This window comes from Pongo pygmaeus, chromosome 3 (genome assembly GCF_028885625.2).
Source record: "Pongo pygmaeus isolate AG05252 chromosome 3, NHGRI_mPonPyg2-v2.0_pri, whole genome shotgun sequence".
Classification (NCBI taxonomy): domain Eukaryota; kingdom Metazoa; phylum Chordata; class Mammalia; order Primates; family Hominidae; genus Pongo; species Pongo pygmaeus.
Window position 1 is genome coordinate 158,708,122 of NC_072376.2, and position 23,262 is coordinate 158,731,383.

Consider the following 23,262-nt stretch of genomic DNA (forward strand, 5'->3'; position numbering starts at 1 on the left):
CCAACTCATCCTCTGTCTGCTTTTCCCACCCCACTCCTCTTTTTCTCTCTAACTCAGGCCCTCATTAATAAAGCTGCCCTGGAACTAGAGGATCCCGGCTAGGCTCCTGTCATTTGCCCCCAATCCTCTCCAATGATTCAGTAATCTGCTGCCGGATTGGTCTTTCAGAAATTTCTTTTCATTTTTTCCTTTCACACTCCAATCTTATTATCCCAGATGAAATGTTCTATAAGAACCCATGACTCTTATACTCCAGAACTTTAAGATCCTCAAATGTAGCTTCAGAGTCCTTGCTCCCAGCACTGCATTTAGCAGATTACTAAAATAAATGTAGATTCACAATATTTATCTGAACCCCCTGGAGCCAGATGTAATTTGGGATTCATACTTCTTTCTCATTTTAGGACCACAATATGGTGCATAAAACGTATTTTATGTAACATCCCAGTGGGCCTGAAGCAACACTTCATAGTCAAGTACACTGATAGTTCTGCAACAAAATGCATAAATTTCACCCCTTGTTGTAATAAATAAAGACAATAAATAAATAGCCTCCCATTAGGTTTTGCCACAAAATATTTATACAAAAAAAATTTTGGTTGGTGGGGTGTTTTGGATTTCAGAATTGTGATTAAGAGGTTGAGAATGTATAGTAGGTATATTTATCCATGGCCATTTATCACTGTCCAGACTTGAAAGAAGTTAAGTTTTCTTTAAAACTCTCCACACCGCTAACTTTGATTAATTCAGACTGTTCTTCTCCACAATTAGTCCAAATTATTGAGGCCTTCCTTACAAAACTGTCTTCAGATTATGAGAACTTCATGACCACAAAGTTGTCCCTATCATTTTAAATTTTTTTCTAATTTTAACTCCATTCCCAAAGCATTTTCACCTTGCTCATTAAAACAAAAAAAGTCTTTTTTTTTTAGCTGCTTATTTTAACAAAATGTAAATGTAGTCATTTTGCTTTTCTCTACCTAAAGAAAGGCTTTGGTGAAGCAGGGTAGATTGATTATCTTTCAGCAGGGTGGATTTACGTTTTAAAAATCTCAGTTATGCTGACCTTCTCCCCTAAATAAGAGTTAAGCTTTTAAAGTGTGAGTTCATCTAATGTCTAACATAAGTTTATCAAGCAAATCACAGAAAACCCCCCTATGCACAGTTAAGCATACACTGAAATCACTCTTTAGGTCAAGTTTTAACTTGACCAGTAAACCCTGCTTTAAATACTGCCAAGCCAAACATAAAGCCAGCAGTGCAAGGTTTGTATATATATCATGGGATGCTGGCCGTATGGGTCACAGCATTCTGACAGGCAATTCCTAGGCAGTTATTTTGACATTAGAAAGTCACAATCCATCAACTTAACAGCAGGGCAATAATTTTGGGACCAGGGAGATGGCTATTCAAAATGACACTGTGGGAAGTAAACAGTAGTTCCAAGAACCCCTGTTTGAGTATGAAGACATAAACTAGGCAAAATTTCTTTCCACCTCTAGAACCAGCCATTATGTAATGTGTTTTTGTGTAAGCACGTTATTTCTGGTGTTTGAATAGAAAAGCCCTGCCTGCAAAGCTAAAAAGCATGCAGGTATCTGGATTCTTTGGCTGAATGTGGGGAGATGAGAAGAAATGGAACTACCTTTATGAGACTCAAGAATGACAAAGAGTTGCCTTCCCCACCCCCACCCTCCACCCCAGTTTGTCACAAACCATTTCCAATGACCTGTGATACCCGAGGCCAATATTTCAGATGTTACTGAATTCTTTCTACATTGCAAATTAATTAGTTCTCCAGTGCCCTGTAAAACAGGGCTCCTTGAGTATGTGGAGAAGACTTGGACTTTATTCTTGAAGAGGCTGCGGGGCCAACAACCCTGCTGTGAGTCCTGCCCTGCACACAGGTGGCCACGGTCTCCTGGACAAATGAATGCAGATGGAGGCTACCGAGTGCTGCTGAGATCCTCTCCACAGCTGGGAGGGAAGGTAGCAACTGGCAGAAGTTTCCTGGCTGCTAGATTGGTGGTGGGCGGGGTGGATATGTGTAGGGAGTATGAACTAGAGTGCAGCGGTTCTCAGATGTTCTCATTTCCCAATAACTCTGAGAACACACACATAAGCCCTCCAGGATGGTCATGCTGCAGATAAGGAACAGCAAGCACATCCTTCCTTCTACCCTGGAAAGGAGAAATGAAAAAAGGAAGAACGGATAAAAAATGATGTACTGATGGCTGAGATGGCAAAACGGAGCACTGGATGGATATATGTAGATACTATGGCAAAGAAGAGAGACAAAATCTGGGTGGCAAGGTTTCCTCAATGAGCTGTCTTGTTTCCATGCAAACTGAGGTGGTCTTTGTGATGGCCCACACCCCCTGGGGTCATGAACTGCCCTACTGGGGACTAGCGCTCTCGCCACTGCCCACCCCTATATTCCTGGCTGCCGGCCTGAAATACAAATTATTTTCAGGTTATACTTCATTATTTTAAAGAAAAAGAAATTCATTATGTGGGTGAAATATCAGCAGGTAAAGAACGATAAGCTCTTAAAGCAAAGACGAAGAGGCTTATTACTGTAAACATTTTATTTTAATAAACTTTTGTAGCTTAAATTGAGTTTCTCCTTCTTTTCTAAAACCTAACCTTATATGAATAACTACATCCGTAAGCTGAAAGAATCTGAAAATTCACACATTTCAGAAAAGTAATTCTTAAGCAATCAACAGCAGAAGCAAAGCCAACAATGTTTCCATACCTGGAGCTGATATTCTTCCGTGCAGCACAGACTCACTGGGCAGCAGTTCTTTTGAATTGGAGGTGAATGGTGATTGTCTAAATGTGTCTTCTGAAAAGAAAGGGCTGGGGTGGGGGAGGGGGAGTGAGGTTTAGTAAATTAAAGTTATTTAAGACACCCAGAGCACCTGGCCCCAAATACATACATACGCAATATTGGATAAGGTGTTGTTGTTTGCAACGGTGTTTAGTGAATATAAGAAGATTGTGCTTAAAATGGAGAAAAAGAAAAGTCATTACATCAGACAAGTGCCAGCTGTACCTTCTGCCTATGAGTTTTATATTTGGGGGGAATATATGAAACATCATCTTTTAAACACTGTTAAACCCGTAGAGGAAGACAGCTGAGCAGTAAATTTTCCTCTTGCTCTATTCTTTCTGTGTGTGTGTTGCGCCCTGCCTGGGTCATAATCAGAAAGCGCCTACCTGTGGTTTTCCTGGTAGAGATGCAATTGCCCTGGCTCACCCATATTCTGTCACCTGATCCCTCAGGGACCCACTGCGCACATCTAGACAGATGGCTGAGGCCAGGGACCAATACACTGAAGGAAACATGTCACTGGTCCCCACAGAAACGAAAACTGCAACTCGAAATTGGGTTGGTTCTGAAGGAGTTAAAGTCAGAAAACGGGGCTGCCAGAAGGGACCCCAGGGAGCTCCCTCATTTAACATGAAAGAGAGGCCCTGAACTGAGTGATCCTAAGCTCCCCTAAGTGACTCAGCTAGAACTAGAACTAGGGTCCCCAGACATCCTGCCAGGGTTCCCCCTAAAAGCATGACCACAGTGAACACAAAGGATTGAATGTTTTTAATTAGAGAATTCTAAGTCGGTCACAGGGTCCATCTTCCAGGCCTCTAAAATAAAATGTGAATAAGTACTGCGATCACATATGAGAATACTGGAGTATCCATCAGTGTCCAACCTAGAAAATGGAAAGCCCTACTTATTTACAACAGAGGAAATTCAACCATAGAAACTGGGTACCCAGATAGTGGAAGTTCCAGGGGGTAGTAACACAGCCCAGAGATAGGAAGGGCAGGAAGCCATTGCCACCCTGAGGCTGGAGGGAAAAAAGCAGGAGACAAATGGAGCCCAGGTCATGGGAGCCGGAGCACTAGAGGAGATGCAGCTGCCGTGGGAGACAGAGACGGAGTGGGTGAATACCCAGGCTCTACCTTAAGCCCCACCCCTACCTCTCACCAGTGTCTCTGATTGGCTGAACCTTCCCGGAAGGCAGGGAAACACAGCCAGGAGGGATCACTACTCCCCACCACTCCCCTGGGCAAAACGGCAGATCTGGAGCAGAACAACAGACCAAGCCTAGGACTCCCAGGACTACTGCTGCTTTGCTAAACATGCCACAAGGCTATGGTTGCTATTATTCAATATTAAAAAGGGAATGTTAAGATGAAAATGGAAGACACTTTCTTTAAAGTAAAACATACATTAATAGATAATATAGTTTTACATGACTGTGTTAGGCTAGATTTAACACAACTTTGTATGCCATGGTTTTTCTTTGTATCTTAAACACAAAACAATTTAAATAGGCTTAAAAAGTGAACACTGGCTATAGGCTAGTAGGAGGCAGGAACTGGGGAGAAGCGAAGGGGCAGATATGTTGCTTTCTACCAAACATCTCATAACCTGCAAGGGTGGCTAAGGCCGTGGAGGAGGGGACACAGTGTGACCACGGGGCCCGGCCTGGCCAGGGAGCCCAGGAAGGGCCTTCCTGCAAAAGCCACCATGGGCGGGATGGACAGTAAGGTCATTAAGGTTTCAAGGAGCTGGGGAAGGCGGCCCCAGCACTGTGAGAAAGCACAGCCAGCCTGCAGAGCTGGAGGAAGGCCCATGGTGGAGGCAAATGAGTCTGGACCGTGTGTGCAGTGATCATGGCTTTGTCCCAACAGTAGTGAGGGCACTGCAGTGTCTTAAGTAAGGGGGTCAGGGAACCGGACTTCAGTTTCAGAAAGCTCCATGTGGCTGCAGCAGGCAGTGCGGCCTGGGGGACTTGCAGAAGACAAGGCGTGTGGCCAGTGCAGCAGTCCAGATGGGACGTGGTGATGCTGGTGGCCAATGTCGCCAGCCAGCAGTGACACTTGCAGGTCGAAAAAGAGTTTAAAAGAGAGGGCTGGTCAACACCACAGGTACATTTGAGAATAACCTTCACCTAGCTTTCTAGGTGAAGTGAGCAGAGGCTGCTGTGCTATGTGCTGACGGTAGTCTTCTGGGTCTTGCTAAGTAGTGGCAATGGGCTAGCACTGTGTCTTCACATGCTCTCTTCAAAAGTGCGGATTCCTGCTGATGTGAGGAGTGGAGCCCTGTTATCACTGACCTGCTCAGAAGAAATTGAATTGAAAGGGAGACAATCACCGAGGGAAACAACATTCAAAATAATTTTCTACCCTGGATGCCAGCTTTATCCTGCATAGAAAAGAAAAGATTTCTTCTGAGGGAGCAGAGAATTAGAAGGGAGTCCTGCTGGATACTAAAAATGCACAAAAGGGCTGCCAATGTTTCTATGGGGCAAAGAATCAATGGAGAAACTTTCAGAAGGCAAGGCGGCTTAAGGCTGGTGTAAGTCTTAGCTACAGAGAGAAGATATTAGGTTAACAGTGAATTGGTCTCAGACCAAACACACAGCTGCCATGCTCTGCATTCGGATCCGTTCATGCTAGGAGGTAGCGAGTGTGCTAGTTTTGCAGAGAGTTTGGAATCAGAAAAATTGGAGTCTGAATTTCATATTGGTTACTTCATAGTTAAGGGACCTTTGGACAGTCAATAACCCCTCTAGCCTCAGTTTCATCACTGAAAAAGAGGTTTAACAATGCCATCTTTTAGAGGGGTGCTGTAAGGGTTCAAATGAGATGTTTCATGTTAAAGTTCTCAGTACATAGTACATGCTCAGTAAAAAACAGCATCAAACGCTAAGTATCTGGCACTGATTTAAGGTGCTTTGTGTGTATTAATTTCACTTGGTCCTCATAAGAACCCTGTGAGAGTAGCCACCATTATTATAGTAGTCCCCCCTTACCCATAGTTTGGCTTTCTGTGATTTCAGTTATCCACAGTACAGTACAATAAGGTATTTTGAGAGTGAGACCACATTCACATAACTCTTAATCCAGAATAAGAATACTGTTATACAGAATATTGTTATAATTGTCCTATTTTATTATTATTGTTGTTAATCTCTTACCATGCCTAATTTATAAATTAAAATTTACCATATGTATGCATAGGAAAAAGCATTGTGTATATAGGGTTCAGTACTATCTGAGGTTTCCAGCAACCACTGTGGGTCTTTTTTTCTTTTTTGAGACAGAGTTTTGCTCTTGTCGCCCAGGCTGGAGTGCAATGGCGCAATCTTGGCTCACTGCAACCTCCGCCTCCTGGGTTCAAGCAATTCTCCAGCCTCAGCCTCCCAAGTAGCTGGAATTACAGGCGTGTGCCACCACGCCCGACTAATTTTTGTATTCTTAGTAGAGATGGGATTTTGCCTTGTTGGCCAGGCTGGTCTCGATCTCCTGACCTCATGTGACCCGCCTGCCTCAGCCTCCCAAAGTGCTGGGATTACAGGCATGAGCCACCACGCCCTGCCAACCCTTGTGGGTCTTGAAACATATTCCCTGTGGATAAGTAGGGACTACTGCATTATCCCTGTTTTACAGGGAGACTTAGGCACAAAGAAGTTAGGTAGTTGCCCATGCCCATGAATTGAGCATGTTGGCTTCCCCATCTGCACTCTTTCCCACTCAGCTACACTGCCTTTCGTTGGTCCGTTAACACCTAAGGAATTTATGGACAAGAGACCCATGAATCCTTGCAACAGATGGAGAAAAGGAAGAGATAGAGAAGGGGGTGATGGAGGGGAGTAGGGACCAGTCATTTCAGTATAAGGGTACTGAAGGAAGCTGAAAGACTTTTCTATTGAGAAATAGAGCAAGTAAAAATAATTTTTGTCTTTATTTCCCTATAGAAGTTAAGATGTGCTCCAATTTCCTAAAACTTCTACCACTCATGGGCCTGGTCAATTTGCAACTCTAAACATTCGCCACTGCTGTACCTACAGCTTCCTAGAGCAAGCCTGTCTCTGCTATTAACTCTAAATGAAGAAGGAAGGGTAAAGAGGTCATTAGCTGTTTGTAAGCTTCTATTTCGCCAAAGCTATAAAGCACATGGTGGCAGTATGGCTACATACACATCGGTGTATTAATCCTTCTGGTGCCCAGATTAGCTTCACGCTTCAGGAAGGAGAAAAAACTAAAGTTGGAGCATGCCCTATAGAGCAGAGCTTGCTTCATGGGATTAGATCTCCAATAACACTGGTTATCCTTAACTCTCTGCACAAAGAACTAAGAAAACAGAAGACACTCCATGTGTAACTTTGTCCCATGAAAGTTCATTTTTAGAATGCTGAGATCATATTCCGTAAGTTCTTTTTCTTCTCCTGTGCCAGTGACCGTAAAGTACAGAAGCACATCCGTTCTCAGGTGACACCCAGCTTTGCAGTGGAAAAAGCACTTCAGTAAGGGGTGGTGAGGCTGACACCTCGTTCATGCTGCTCAGTGACTGTCACTGTTGGCAGTGGGCAGCAGAGAGGCAAGTTCCAGGAGGTACCGGACACAGGATGAAGCAGGCTGCATCTCCCCAGGGAGTAAAACAATCCATGAAATGCACTGGACTTTACGACGTGCCCCGAAGCATGTTTGTACTGTCCTCCAACTGGTTACTTCAGCCAGTTACCAACTATTCCAGAAAAGGAGCCAGTTTGTGAACACCATATAGCCCTTGCTTCTGAATCTTCAGCTGCCTAGACTTTAGTCATTTTATTATGAAAAAGCCCCTCCATCCAGAAAGTAAGCCAAGGAAGTGGAAAAAAGCAAAAAAAGAGGTTTATTTCTGGTTAATATTTTTGGTAAAAAGTTGATAGAGGAGGAGGTAGAAATTAACAGCTAATGGGGAGGGAATCATCACTTATTTTCACTCAACAAAATCATCGTCTATCACAACATATTCCCTTTGGCCCGGGTCAAAGACAGGCTAGCTGGAAGACTTACATAATTCATAAATATTCAGTAACTCTTCAGTAGCAGCATCTGGAAGTTGATGGTATGGACATCAAAGAGCCCAAGCCCCCAGTTAATTTCCCTGGGTTTTGAAAATACAATCTTATAAAACTTTTATCTACTTGAGTTTCTTTTCTGGATAGAAGTGAAATGGCTGTGGAAAGTATATTTTGATTTTTCTCCTGTAGAAAATCTAAGGGCTAAGATATGAAGGGGCAGGGGTGTCATAGTGAGTGGACAATTCCAGGCCAGGCATGCGATGTGGGGTCAGCAGCACAGGGCTGAGAAAGGAAAAGATTTACAATAAATAATAAAACAGTCCATAAAGGATTATGGCTCTAAATAGTGATACATTTTGCTAAGTGCCTATTGTGACACCAGTATTTCCACCTTTAACACCTGAGGGCCAACAGGGAATTTTGCCTCATGCAGAAGAGAAGGCTCATCTACTTAAAACCAACCCTCCCCAAGTGCCACCACTGAAACCAAACGTTACAGGGATTCTCATTTTGACAGCAATAACAAAATCAAAAGAAAACAGAAAAGAAGGTGAGTAGAGACTGTGAGAGAAAGTTCAGAAAAGACCTTCTTTGGTAATGACACGACAGTTTTAAAGAAGCAATAGAGAAGAAACAGATTTTTTTTCTAAGAGACAGTAACTTTCAAGACTAAACTTGGGAATGACAAATAGAAAAGAAAAAGATTAAAGAAAGAAAGAAAGACTGCACTGTAATGAGTTTTTACTTGGAACTCAGAAGGGACTAGATACATCAGGGTGGCATGAAATTCTATTAAATGTAAGAATTTCTAGCAAATCATCCTAAAGTGATAGTCTGACTTCTATCTGCACAGAGACAAATTACCTTAGTAAATTTTTTTAAAATAGTGAATCTTAAAAAAAAAAATTCTTTGGTGAATTAATCAAGTAAAAGTACTCGATTATCATATATTCAGCCATATATTATGTGACCTAACAGGGTTTACAGATTTCGAGAGCTGGGTAAAACATGTCTGAAAGAATCTGGGGTAATTTTTAATTTTCTTTTGTGTTACTTTAAGGAAATTTTAAAAACAAGCTATCTGACTTAGATATATGTCTGAGAAACAATATATTGCAAAAAGAGAGTTGGAAGTCCCAGCGTGGGGTAGAACAGTTCTGTGGGAGCCAACGTGTTCTCTCTCTAACCGCTACCTGCTCCCCAGCAGACCTCAGCCCCTGGGCCCCTCACCAGGTGGTTTTCTATCCCTCGGGGTAACAGCGTCTTCCTCCTCTCTACTCAGACCCAGTTGTTAAGCCACTGCAATACTGGTTTTCCATGTTGATACATCATGTTATTTTTTAAGAACTGAAATGCCACAGATTTGTCCAAAATCACTGAGCCAGTATTTTAAAAACTCTGACCTTTGAATCACTTGGACCTTGAGAAACCCTCCAGGAGTTACACACGGCATTAACATTTTGAAGTGTACAGGAAGCAGTAGTTGAGAAAATAGTTTTCCATGTTTCCAAAAGCCACAAGAAAAGGCAGGCAACAGATCAAAGTTATCTCAATAATTAATCTGACTTCAGTTCAAAAATCTTTTGAATATGTGGAATATGCATGTTACAGAATTAAAATGGATACAGGTAACTTGCATATGGGATCTCCATGTCTATGTTTCTTTCATATAATGAAACTAAAGGAAATGAGAACAAACCGGAAATGTTTTCTTTGAACAAAAACTAGAGCTTGCTAATCATAACAGATTACAGGCCTTGCCAAAGGACAAAAAAGGTGTTTTTTTTTTTTTTTAATGCTTCTTAAACATACCAAATAAGAAACGTGGGTTTATTCAAAGATAAGGAATAAAGGAAATCTTTGTATTAGTTATAACTATCTCCTCAACATTTCCTCAAGTACTTTAAGGTGACAAGACATTCTTCGAGAAGCTGGAATAGCTTACATGAAAATAAGGTCACAACTCAAAAACAAAAACACTTTTACATATTTCATTTTTTGAAAAGATCAAATAACAATATTTCATTTTCAACTTAATTTTCATGATTAATGCCATTTTCTTCACTTTTAGTGATTTTGTTTTTCTCAAATATTACTTCCTTTTATTAATTTATTTGCTAATAACAGATGCTTAATATTTCTTTTTATATATTTATATATGTACATGTTGTGTAACATTTATAAGTAATTGTATTTGAAATATATTAAGTGCTTAGTTCTACATATTTTTGTAAAAAAATTTCGAACACTTTAAAAAATAAAATGCAAACACTCTATACAGTTGCATCAGTATCATGTGAAATATAGAAGAAAACCCTGACACAGTCCTTTTGTTCTGCGGTAGCAATCACTCTATGTGGCCTAGGACCATGTGTGGTCTTCCTAACTTCCTCATTTTCATTTTGAATGAGCAGTTGTAGAGCTGTTGCTTCTGAAATGTGCCCAGATATTAACATGTTACATATAACAATCAGGGCCAGTTGTCTTACTAACATTCTTGCAGTCAATTGAAAAGGTAATCTATAATGAAAGAAAACACTTTTAATGGTACGCATGAACATTGCTCTTCCCTTTTCAATACCACAGAAATGAGGACCCCTCTTCCTAAAGGATTTTATTTATTGTAACGAAAAGGACCCCAGATGGCAGGTTAGGGAATGTGGGGGTGGACAAGAGTGCCCAAGATTAAAAATGACTGTGAGTCTCTGCCCTGAAGGCAACCCTGACCGTCTGAAAGAGAAAATTCTGTATTTGACCATACAAGGGACATAACAGGGACCTCCTGTGACCCCAGTGGGTTAGGCCTGAAAACTTGGTCATTGATCATGTTGGGCTCACACATTTTCAAAGAAAGAGGGGCTGTTGTGAATAAAACTTGGATTATTCCTATACATTGGCAAGCTTCAGCTGGGGCATTTATCTAAAAATCGAGGCTGGCATTGCAGATTCAGTGTGTTTCTAAATGGGCCTGTGGGCAGAGGGGACTCAAGGGTACTCCCTCACTCTACTAGCATATAGGCAGCAGATTTTCTTCTTTAATTTTTGGAGGTGACAAGGAAGCTAAGATGGGTTTCCTCTCCTCCAATTCAGTTGATGTGGCTGCACAACTTGGCTGGTGCCAATGAAACAGAAACTTTGTAGCAATTAAAAACTAAAGGTGTTGTTAATTTTGTAAGATGTGAAATAGTATCATGGAAAATCTCCTTACTTTTTAGAGATATATACCAAAGAATATGGGAATGAATGTTTGGTATCTGGGATGTGACTTAAAATATAGGAGGAAAAAGGACTGGTAAACCAAGTGTGGCAAAATGTTGATACTTGTTCAATATGAGTGATGGGAATATAGTGATTCATTATTTTATTTTTTCTATTTTGGTTAAAAAATTTCATAATAATAAAAAATCAATAGCAACGACCAAACAAAAAATCCAACCCAGACAAGCCACCAAACAGAATAAGAAATGGCAGTAAAAGAAAATCCAAGACCGTGTGTGATGGCTCACTCCTGTAATCCCAGCACTCTGGGAGACCAAGGCAGGAGGATCACTTGAGCCCAGGAATTTGAGAACAGCCTGGACAACATGGCAGAAACCCTGTCTCTACAAAAAAATACAAAAATTAGCCAAGCGTGGTGGTGCATGCCTGTAGTCCCAGCTTCATGAGAGGCTGAGGTGGGAGGATCACTTGAGCCCAGGAGGTAGAGGCTGCAGTGAGTGGAGATTGTGCCACTGCACTCCAGCCTGGGTGACAGGGCAAGACCTTGTCTCAAAAAAAAAAAAGAAAAAGGAAAAAAAAAAAAAAACCACACACACACACACACACGAACAAATACAAATGTCTCCCCATGAACAAAATGCTTAAGAGCACTAGGAATCAATAATCAAAGACTTTAAATGGAAGATATAATTTTTCACCCTCCAATCATTAAAAAAATTTTAATGATAAGCACTGAGTTGATCGGGCCTTTGAAACATTCTCTGTCTCCCTCTGTCTCTGTCTCTCATGAAAACTGTTAGAATTGTAGATTCAATCTTTTTAAAAGTCATTTTGACAATTCGTACCAATAGCCCGAAAAATGTGAATACTGTTTTGAGTCATTTTATCCCACCATTGTTTATATTAACAATTTTTTTGGGGGGACCCTTGATATTCAGTAACAAGGGACTGACAAATTATAACACAGGCAAACCTGAATACTATGCAAACATTAAAAAAATAACATTGAGAATGTCCATGGAAAAATGGACAATCTTATATATTGTTAGGTGAAAACAGAAGATTATAAAACTGTATATGTAGTAGGACTCAGTTATACATATATAAATATATACTTATAAATATGAATTTATACATATATAAATGAAAAAAAGTCCAGCAAGGATACACACCACCAACTTAGCAGTGGCTGTCTCTAGGTAGTAGGACTAAAAATACATTTTCTTTATGTGCTCCTATATTATCTGGAAATAAGTTACTTTTAAAAGTTAAAAACAACTATTAAATTTTACTGTTTAGGATCCTTTACTTTTGAAAAGACTCGGTCTTTTAAAGAGAAAGCTCTGAGGGACAGTTGTAAAAGACACAGGCAGAAACAACTACATCTCAGTTATGACCCTCAGTATCAGTCTGCTTCAGTTTCAGAAGTCTGAAAGCTATGGAAGGAAGAGGTTGTATGCAATATTGTAGAAGAAAAATACAGCATCTTAGGAACATATACATATTTTTCATGTTTAGTATTTTCTTCTTTGAAAAGTATAAATGCCTCCTATTTCAGATTGTCTTACAGGTGGGCCAGCATGTACAACCTAACACTGAGTTTTCAAGGAACAAGTTTCTGTTGCTGCTGCTCTAGCACTCATGCACTGTGGAGCCAGGAAACTTCTCCAGACAAGGAGCACAATGCCAGGCCTTGTCGAGGGCCGCTGCAGTGGAGAGGCCAGACCGGGGGTGCCAGAGCCAACCGCAGACCAAGGAAGTGAACCCTGCACATCCGGATACTCGAAATGTCAGCTTGTGGAGGATCTCCCGCAGGAATCTGACTTTATACACAAAGACATTGAGCTTTCTGCTGAGGTGAGCTGAGAATGGATGAACTTAGTCTTCTCTGCAGTGATGCAAGCCTCTGTCATGTGGAAGTTACAGATGATGCTAGTGAAATGTGGATGGTCTCCTGGCCCACCGCATCATGCAAGAGGGCTGCTTTACAGAGGTCAACCCTTGAAAGACTTGATAGATTTCTAGTAACAATCATGAAGACACTCTTCAGAGAAAATTCCAGATAAGAACAGCACCTAAGCCTCACATACTTTTTGGTTATATCATTCTTGCATAACCTGCCAAAGGCAGCTAGAGGGGAACACAGTCTCTGGATGTCCACTGACAGAGACTTACCAATTTACACTTCATTCCTGACTATTAGGAGTTATAAAAACAAGAGAGAACACTATTGCAAGCCAGTAGAAATAAAGAAGGGAGTGTCCATGGGAAATGAAAAGAAAGGCACAGCCCTCTTCAGATCCTGAAAAGGAGATTTAAATTTGCCTCTTAAGAGTAACACAACACAGAACCATTCTGGAAGCATATTGTTCCAATATAACATTTCAGTATAGATGTCACGAAGGGAGGAAAAATGGTAGAGGGCAAATATCTATAGGACAATGGAGTAGAGGAATAGAACAAAGTACTGAGAAAGGGCTTGGTGAAATGGGAAGGAAAAACAAATCCAAACGGCAACAATGCACAAAGTAATTTCAGGCTGTGTGTGTGTGTGTGTGTGTATCTCCATTGTTTTCAAGGATCAGTTTTAATTTCTCTGAAAAACAGAAACTCAAAGATAAGTAGCAAAGAATGTATTGCCAATGAAAAGACTCTCAAGTCAGCATGTGTGTCAGGGCAGCTGCAGACAGTGATGTAGACTGTGCACTGCACAAAAGCACCACATCTAGAGGGGCATGATTAACGTCACAGACATCAGATTTATTGTGACAATATTCCAGTAGATGGCAGTGTACTAAGGGAGGGAGTCTTTTTAAAATGTACAATGGCACCACGAGGACCCAAAACAGCCTTGACTTCACCAAAAAGAAATGAATGTCCTAACTGAAGGGACTCCATGAAATTAGTAGCAATTTCCATTCTTTTGAAATAGAATGCTCATTGCATTTAATTTTAAAGTCACAACACGTAAAGGGTAAAGAGAATATATGGAGACCTCCTTAGATATCAATTTCATTTGCTCTGTTTCTGGTTTCTTTTCTTAATTGCTTCTGTCTAATTCAGTGTTCTCTAAAAGTAATATTTTACTTTTTAAGGTAACATAGCATTATTCTTTTATTCCATCCAAAGAACTGAAAAGGGAAAATTGTGCGAATTGAGGCAACACATCATGCTTTTACAAATTTGTGCAATTTCTATTACTGAATCATAAATATTTAAGGACACGCATCCGAACCATCACAAAGGAAAATTTTACATTAGATGATTCCAAGTGAATATGTCTTTTAGTAAACACTATGTGCCATTATCTAAATCACAGAAAAATAGCCTGCATTTCAAATTCTGAAAATTGGGCAAATTAAATATTGGTCTGCACAGCATGATATGAGTCTATCTTTCTCTGATTTTCCCACTTCTGCTTTTTGTCTAGTAATGGAGAAAAGAACAATTTAGGCAAAATCTTCCTTGCTTTTGGAACAAAGCAAGCCAGGTGTGAGAGAGTATTTGTTATAGGCCTGCAATCTTATACTCCCATGGACACTGAATTATTAATGGGGAAAAGAGAGAATAACCAAGAGAGGGTTCTTGGCAGCCACTGTTTGAAGTTCGTGGTGTTACACAACACTGAGCATGTCCAATTCACCTGCCAGGAGCTATCTGATTCTTACTCTAGGGTTCCATTTTCCTATTTCGATCTTATCCAGCATCTGGCTGGGTGATGGTCCATGTCAAAGGATGTAGATCTTCTTTTTATTCCATTAAACTTTGAGATCTGATTATGATATCATGCCTCATGTATTTTCATCTACCAAATGATCATAATAGTTATCTGCTCCCTGCAGAACCTAGGCTTGTGCTGGGAAAGGAAATAGAAAAATCAGGATTTTATTAGTCTGAAATGTTCGGTCCTTCTGTTCTCATGGATCTGGCTGGGACTCTCTCCTCATCTCATTTGTCAGATAGAGTGGCATTAAGAACACTCAGTCCACACACTATCTCAAAGGAGACCCACAGCCTTCTTTACACTTGGATTGAATTTTCTAGACTCTGAGGTTAAACAAGGAAAAAGACTGCTGTTTTAGCATTTACGGTGAAGTTGCATCTAAAGGACTGATTCAATGGGAAGTGCCCTGATGAGGACACAAACAAGGATGGAGGGACAAGGTTAAGGCACTGGTGAGCAGGACCACATGATTCAATCATTCAAGCTGCTAAGTAGATTGATTTTTCTGCCTGGCTACATGGTGTGCCTTGGTGGATTGTTTTTCTCCTTTACTTTTGGGAAGATTATCCTAATTTAAGCAGCTGAGTCTAAGTTCTTAGGATAAAAAAAAAAACAAAAACAAAAAACGGCATTTTCAAACCAGTTCTTAAAATGATGTCTGGGATTTGCTTCAAAATAATCTACAGGGAGGGGGAAGTAGAGGAGGGAGATAGATAAAACATCATAAATCATTAATTGATGATTGTTGGATTGGATGACAGATATTTCTGTATATGTTTGAAATTTTCCATTATAAGAGTTTTTAAAAATGAGGTAGAGATCCAGTGATCCAGAAACTTGGTAGTTATTAGTTTCAACCTTTAGCTTCACTTAAACCCCTTTTAAAAAATTGCTAGCAAAGAATGCTGTCTCCCATCATTTTCTCTCTCCTTATCTACCCATCGTATAACAGAGGTATCAACAAGGGGCAGAGCTGCCACTGGACAGGTGTGAGGAGGGAGGATTTGATGGTGAGGAAAGTGCAGTCACCAACCCTTACGGGATGGAGAGTTAACAGCACACATCCGTGGACTTCGTGTTCTCTTGGTGCAGGACACAGGCATCAGCACTCCCATGACTCACTGGCAAGCATGTATTGGAACGCCAAGATACAGAGTGTTTCCTCTTGGGCTGCTACACTTTTCCTTAGTCTTGTGGTTGAAATAAGCATCAAGATAAATAATGATAAACAATTGTGAGGGAAGCTGTGGGTTTATAAAAGGCAGGGATAGAGTCAGCTCCTTTCTTCAGTTTTGTGTCTCTTCTCCCCACCTCATGTCCTTGGATATCCAGATCCTAGGATCAGGAGATGGCAAGGAGTGGAGGAGCGTAGGCATTCATCAGCATGAGAAAGGCAAGGGAAGGCTTGATCTCAGTGCTGTGCTCAGGCCTGCCCTTTACAAATGAAACTACCTTAAATATACCTAGCTATTCTCAAAGGGCAAAAAATTCTGAACTTGATTCCAATCATGAACCGTCCTTCTGAATGATCAGTTTCTTCTAGGAAATCAAACACAGAAGATATGATTACTAAATAAACACTCCATTAGTACTTAAAAATCTGAAAATACAGAAATTCAGAGGTTTGATGTAAATCTTTTTGAAATGTATCACAAATCACACCTTAAAGCATAATCCACACACTGATCTTGTACCTGCAAAGTAAGAGTTCCTTCTAAAACAGGAGTCAGGAAAGAAGAAAGAAAATTGGCATTTTTTTTCTGTTCCTGATATCAGTTAACTCAGGTTAAAGAGGATTTCTTGGCATAAAAATTTTATTCTATTCCACCTGAAGTAATAAGGCGAGAGGTAAAAAACAGATCTATTTATGGATAGGCTAATCAAGTAAGCTGCCTCTACTCAAAGGAAAAAAAAAAAACCACACCGAGGACTTTGTAGAACTATAAGCCAAGAATTCCTTAACACTGATTTCTACACACCATATCATGCCGGGAGCTCACAGGAAGAACCTCTTCCTTTGCTTTGGGCAAAAGATCTAATTCGGATTTCCTCTTACTCATAATCTCTCAGCAAGAGGAGAATTTAAGGATTGCATCATTTTTGCCAAATGGTTAAAAAAATTTTTTTCTCTTCTATCCTATAATCATGCTTCAGCTCCAGCCAAGGCAGTTTAGGCTTGAGGCACATTAAAATTCTTGTATGGGGCCAACTTGGGGCCTCCTCTTACCTCTTCCCAGAGAACACCTGAAAAGCATAAAATAATATGGTCTTGCAGCACATCTTTTTGTTGTATACATATTATGTAATCTTAAAGAGCCCTTAGAAACCTCCATAGATCATGCTAGTGGGGTCCTGCCCAGATCCTCCCTCTGGTATGAATGCACCAACCCCAGAGTTTGCTGTAAGTGTTGTCTGATAACTATAAGTGAGAACCGCTGTCTCCATTGGAACCCCCTAACATGGGAGGTTATACATCCCCTGCAGGGGATTACTTGAAGCTAGTGAACCTTCCTGGGGGATGGAGCTGAAGTTAGAAACCAGCTAAAACCACATCCTTGCTCTCAGCTCCTTCTCCTTCTCCTTCCTCCATCTTCTGCCCCCATCACCTCCTTGCAGGTTCCTTTGAGAGCATTCCCTCAATAAAGCACTTCCACGAGAATCTCCATCTCTAGGGGACTTAACCTATAACACTTCAAGAATCCTATGGCAGCAAATTAAAATGAACATTTTTTTGTGTTTAGTCTGCTGTCTTTCAAGGTCTACTAATCTGACCAATTTCATCAATGTTTAGACCCACAGATACAAGCAGATACACTAAATAGCTTTAAGGTTAGATGTAGGAGGGGGCAGGATGGACTCCATGGGAGTTCACATCTCCTATTTGGGCATCAAACTTAATATACAAAATAGCCTTTCCATCCCCCAAAAGCCATTTCCCAATACAATCTGCAATTTTCCTACTCTCATTTTCTATCTGTATACTTATATACAGACATAAGACTAATACATACCACTCTTCTGTTCTATTAGAACGAGGTTCCTTTCCCTAATACTATATAAACCCAGTGTGAGCCGATCATGGTGGCTCACCCCTGTAATCCCAGCACTTTGGGAGGCCGAGGCAGGCAGATCGCTTGAGCTCAGGAGTTTGAGACCAGCCTGGGCAACATGGCGAAACCCCGTCTTTACAAAAAATACAAAAATTAGCAGAGGATGGTGGCATATATGCCTGTAGTTCCAGCTACTCGGGAGGCTGAGGTGGGAGGATGGCTTGAGCTTGCGAAGTGGAGGCTGCAGTGAGCCAAAACTGGGCCACTGCACTCCAGCCTGGGAAACAGAGTGAGACTGTCTCAAATAAATAAATAAATAAATAAATAAATAAAATAAACCCAGTGTGAGGCAAGCTGTCTCTGTTTTAATTGCTCTTTGAAATTTGACATTCCTAAACTCCAATTAATGGAATATTTTTTTAAAACCTCAGGTTAAAGTTTAAATGAGTACTGTCCACAGGCCTGATGATGCTCTGAGGTTGATTAATAAGACATCAAAAAAAATCATGTACCTTTTGTTGCAAGAATTAGAAACACAAAACCCAGCAACTGTTCCCATCAGGAAGAATCTTTCTCTGCTTGCTCAGGAAAGCAAAGTTCCTTGATTTAAAGACTGCTTGGTAGCTCCCAGCTAGTTTCCACTGTTCCTAGTTATTCATCCTAAAAATGTGTATTGCTTTTGATCATCCTGTAAAGCTCATATCTTGGGCTAACTCAGAAATTGGAGGGAGGTTTGAAAGTGGAGAATGGTCCTTCAAAGGTGGAGAATGTATTTCCCCTGAGCTCCTTTTCTGCAGTGGTGGGGTTTTCATCTGCTGGCTCTCACCTACAACATTTCAGGTTTGGGTGGACTTCAAGGCTCCATGGGAGCAGCAGCACTGGCTGGTCCTCCTCTTCTCACAACAGCAGATGGATGGTGGGCAGCCCACACTGGCTAACCTCCTCAGACTGCCTTTGGCAAGTGGAAAACTCCCTTGTCCACAGTGGTGGATGATATAAATTTCCTTGCAATTTTTTAAAAGCATTATCTTTTTTCTGCCTTTAAAATCTTTGCCTTCCAAATAATGCTGGGAGGTTAAAAAAAATTGAGATATCCTTGGTGACAAATTATCAGCCTATAGTGACAGAGGCAGTCAGGAGCAGGGTTGCAATAAGACAGAAAGAGGCCTTCGTGAGATACAGACCCAGTCCCCAGTCCCAGCTGAGCCACCCAGCTCAACTCTCAGGCCAGGAGACTTCTGCAGAGAGGATGATAATAACATCTACTTCACAAAATTATTGTCAGGAATACAAAACAATAACATATGGAAAATTTCCCAGCAAAGTGACACCTATTAGATGTTTAGTACATATTAATGGTCTTCCTCCTTTACTTCTGTATTGTTTCTACCAACTGAGAAATTCTGGTAGAACATGGTGGTAAAGGGTGTGACTCCTCTGAACCCAGTGGGAGAAAGAGATTTGGGGAGCAACGTTCAACATGTAGTATGGGCTGGTGGCCCACACAGGGTGTTCTGGAGGAACTCACACAAAGTCGCCTACCTGGTGGTGGTCCGGATGGTGTTTTCTTTTGTATGATTGTGCTCTTTGCTCACTTTTTCTGTAAGGAGAAAGAATGAAACATACACCTCTTAGGTTGTTCTAACTCAACTTGCATCTTTTAGCCTTAAGCAGAAAAACCCTCAAAATCTCTCTTTGTCCTTTGTGGTTTTCTTTTGATTTCTTTTTTAAACATCCAGATCCTCCCCATCTTACTGGAAAAGACAGTCATCCAAAGCATGTCGATAGTATGCAGTGGCTCACGCCTGTAATCCCAGCACTTTGGGAGGCCAAGGTGGGCAGATTAGGAGGTCAGGAGATCAACACTATCCTGGCTAACACAGTGAAACCCCATCTCTACTAAAAATACAAAAAATTAGCCAGGCATGGTGGTGGGCACCTGTAGTCCCAGCACTAGGGAGGCTGAGTCAGGAGAATCGCGTGAACCCGGGAGGCGGAACTTGCAGCAAGCTGAGATTGCACCACTGCACTCCAGCCTGGGCAACAGAGCAAGACTCTGTCTCAAAACAACAACAACAACAACAACAAACAACCATCACTCAGGCCAGGTGCTGTGGCTCACGCCTGTAATCCCAGCACTTTGGGAGGCCGAGGCAGATGGATCACTTGAGGTCAGGAGTTCAAGACCAGCCTGGCCAACATGGTGAAAGCCCGTCTCTACTAAAAATACAAAAATTAGCAGGGAGTGATGGCACATGCCTGTAGTCCCAGCTACTTGGGAGGCTGAGGCTGAGGCAGGAGAATTGCTTGAACCTAGGAGGTGGAGGTTGTAGTGAGCCAAGACTGCGCCACTGCACTCCAGCCTGGGTGACAGAGTGTGACTCTGTCTCAAAAAAAAAAAAAAAAAAAAGAAAAAAAAGAAAAACCAATCAAAGGGAAATGGTTAGTAACAAATATCAAATATCAAGTATGTGATCTGATTTGAATGAGGCCTTGGTAAATGTATACGGACACATACACATGCGTACACACATAGAGTTATGGGCAGAGACAGTTATTCCCACTGTATCTTTCCCCAGCTGAAAATTTCTGCTTTCCTCTGATTCAGCATGAAAACTGCAGTTGTTGCAACTGTTTCGCCTCTGACTTTGATGACAACCTTTAAGCATTCTGTATTGTGAGGCCCCTTTGTGAGAGGGGATATAAAAACAGCCTAAGACCTCTTCGTGCTGCAGTCATTCCGTACTTATTCTGATAAATGTCACAAGGGACAAAAAAATATCATTTAGACAAGAAGAGATAGACCCTCCCTTACTATGGCTTGAGGTCTACATCTATCAGCTGTCAGAAATTATTTAATGAGCTTTCAAGAACACAAAAGTTGAACTCTGGCCTTCCCAATGCAGTTCAAATGTGAGGACCCTACATTGATGGTCACAGCTGTCAATGGCTTCTTTGAATATCTAGAAAAGACCTGGCCAACTCTATAAAAGTTTCAGATTTAAACAGCAGGGCAAATAAAAATCTCTTAATCTTGTGGATTTTTGGAAAAATTTAAACAAAGATTTGCAACACCTGTCTCACACTTTGTACTGCTAGTCTGAAGCCACTGCCTGCATGTGTGCATGGACAATTCCTTTCTGTCCACTCAACAATGACAACGAGCGTGAATTTGGATTCACAGCCAGTATTCTTTCAGAGAGCAGGAAATCGGGGCTAAATGACTTGTCTGAGGTCACCCAGGCAGTGACAGTGCCAGGGTGAGAACTCTCAGACCCAAAGTTTTTAGCTGATAGGAGACTGCGACAGCATACGGTTTAGAGACAGACTTTCCAAAAAGAACCACGCAGGTCACGCTTTTGCAAATTTTAACTCCTCAATCATTATTAAAGTTATATTGTTTTTAGATAAGCTTCATCCTTCAAAAAATAGATAAATAAAAGTAGCCTGTTTTGGAGCTTGCAAAGATCTGTGTGTCCTATTAAGTTTACAGAATTAGTGATTTCGGCTACTGCAGAGATCTGCACAAATAACATCCCTGTTTGAGGACCTGGAGGCCACCATTTTCAGCACCATCTGATAATTACACAGCTATGGGCTGTGTTGCCAGGTCAATGAGAAGGTGAACTATTATGGTGACAGACGGATTTTAGCTTTTTTCTCTTTCCTGGTATCTTCCTTAAGAGAGAATTAAATGGATGCTCTAAATGTGTTATCCATAACAAAACAGAGTTTGTTGAACATTAGTAACAGACTTTATTGATCCATAAACTTTAATATTGTAGGCCAGTGCTTGACTTTGGACAAGGTATTTGTATGTATTTCTATCCAAATCTTATATATGTATATACCATCAACCTCAATCATGTGCAAAATAATAGAAGCATATTAAATTTGTTAGGGACAAATGGTATGCGGCTTGAAAGAGATGACAAAAGGAACAACTTAGGTACTGGGATCCTTAACTATTTCATCCAGACACCTCACTGAGCTGGTAATTACTGCACTTTTCAGTTCTAAGTATGTGCAGTACAAAAAGTTGGTTTACAGAAACTGTTCTGCTAAGGCTATAGCTGGAAATAGTCCTCATACCTTCATCTTTTGCTTTTCCCTTCTTTGTTTTGTTGTTGTTTTGGCAAGATACAATAAAACCTCATTAATTCAGACCACATTAATTTGGAAGTCATAGTAATTCAGTCACTGTTGGAATAAATTGAAATTTATCTTTTGCACATTAAAAAAAAAGGCTGTTAATCAGATCAACTGCCTAAGCAAAATTAGAGGTGAGGTGTTTAGCCCAGTCAACAGGAATCATTTGCGCAGAATTGAATAGAGTTTTAATTTCAAGTGATTCTTAACTATTTATTAAGGAAAGTTTGGCAGGAATTCTACTTGGCAACACTTTATTAACTGTTAGTTTGGGTGGCAGTATGCATGTTAAAGCAACGAAATTGATTTCTGTTTAAAAAAATCCTATCATTCAGGTTGTTTTTTTTTTTTAAAAACTGTGTTAGAAAGGTTTTCCTTCAATGATTTCCAATTATTGACATTTTCCCGTGCATAAACATACCTGACAGTTGAAAGAGGAGCTCGGAAGCCATCTTCACAGAGATATCCTGACTGAAGAGGTTTCTCTCTGGGGGTACTCTGCCCTCTGGCATCTTCTGTAAGGGTTCAGTTTTCTCTCGCCCGATTAAAGTGCTGTAGCCAACATTCCGGCTGGGTGATATTGAGACATGGGAGTCCTGGATGTCAACCTCCATGGGTTCCTCTTTAATCTTCACCATCTGTGTTTCCTTGTAGCTTTCCGCTGCAAGTAGTTGAATGAAGAGAAACAAAAACACCACCATTTCTTAATTCTAAGCTAGACCCAGTTTCTAATCACAGAGAAAAACATGAAGATTGTGGCAGGGAAGAGAAAAGTAAGTGTGTGCGGCACACTAGATCATAGCTTGAAAACCATTGGCTCAATCATCTGATACCTGAAAAGGTAGGAGACTTCATTTTTTTTAGCCCAGAGAGACTCAGGGGCTTGTTTGAGATCCCACAGATGGTAGCAGGGCCAGGCTTTGGCCTGCAAGCTGGAGCCTATGTTTCTTGACCAAGGTCTCTCACCACCCACATGTGCCCCTTCCTCTCTACCACACTGTTTCCAGAACTGAGAGAGGACACGGTAAATGTCTGTTCTTGAGTTATAACTTATTCAATTCAGTGAATCTAATAAGAGCAAGCATCTTAACATTATGTTTTTTCCCCGCTTTTTTTTTTTTTTTTTTTTTTAATCTGAGAATTAGTTTCACTCTTGTTGCCCAGGCTGGAGTGCAGTGGTGCGATGTGGGCTCACTGCAATCTCCACCTCCCAGGTTTAAGAGATTCTCCTGCCTCAGCCTCCCGAGTAGCTGGG

The 23,262-nt window shown here is 40.9% G+C and overlaps 1 protein-coding gene across 12 annotated transcripts in view; it reads right to left on the reverse strand.

Moving 5' to 3' along the window:
• Positions 1-23,262, reverse strand: part of ZNF827 (zinc finger protein 827) — a 175,127-nt gene that overhangs the window by 63,186 nt on the left and 88,679 nt on the right. For all 12 annotated transcript variants that reach the window (XR_010126149.1, XM_054484725.2, XM_063664151.1 and 9 more), the window contains 3 exons: positions 22,429-22,668; positions 19,401-19,458; positions 2,759-2,862 (listed from right to left, as the gene is read on the reverse strand). Coding sequence is in view for 11 of the 12 variants with exons in the window: in XM_054484725.2 (XP_054340700.1) it covers positions 2,759-2,862; positions 19,401-19,458; positions 22,429-22,668 (402 nt within the window). In the remaining variant the exon portion in view is untranslated. The remainder of the gene's footprint in view (positions 1-2,758; positions 2,863-19,400; positions 19,459-22,428; positions 22,669-23,262) is intronic.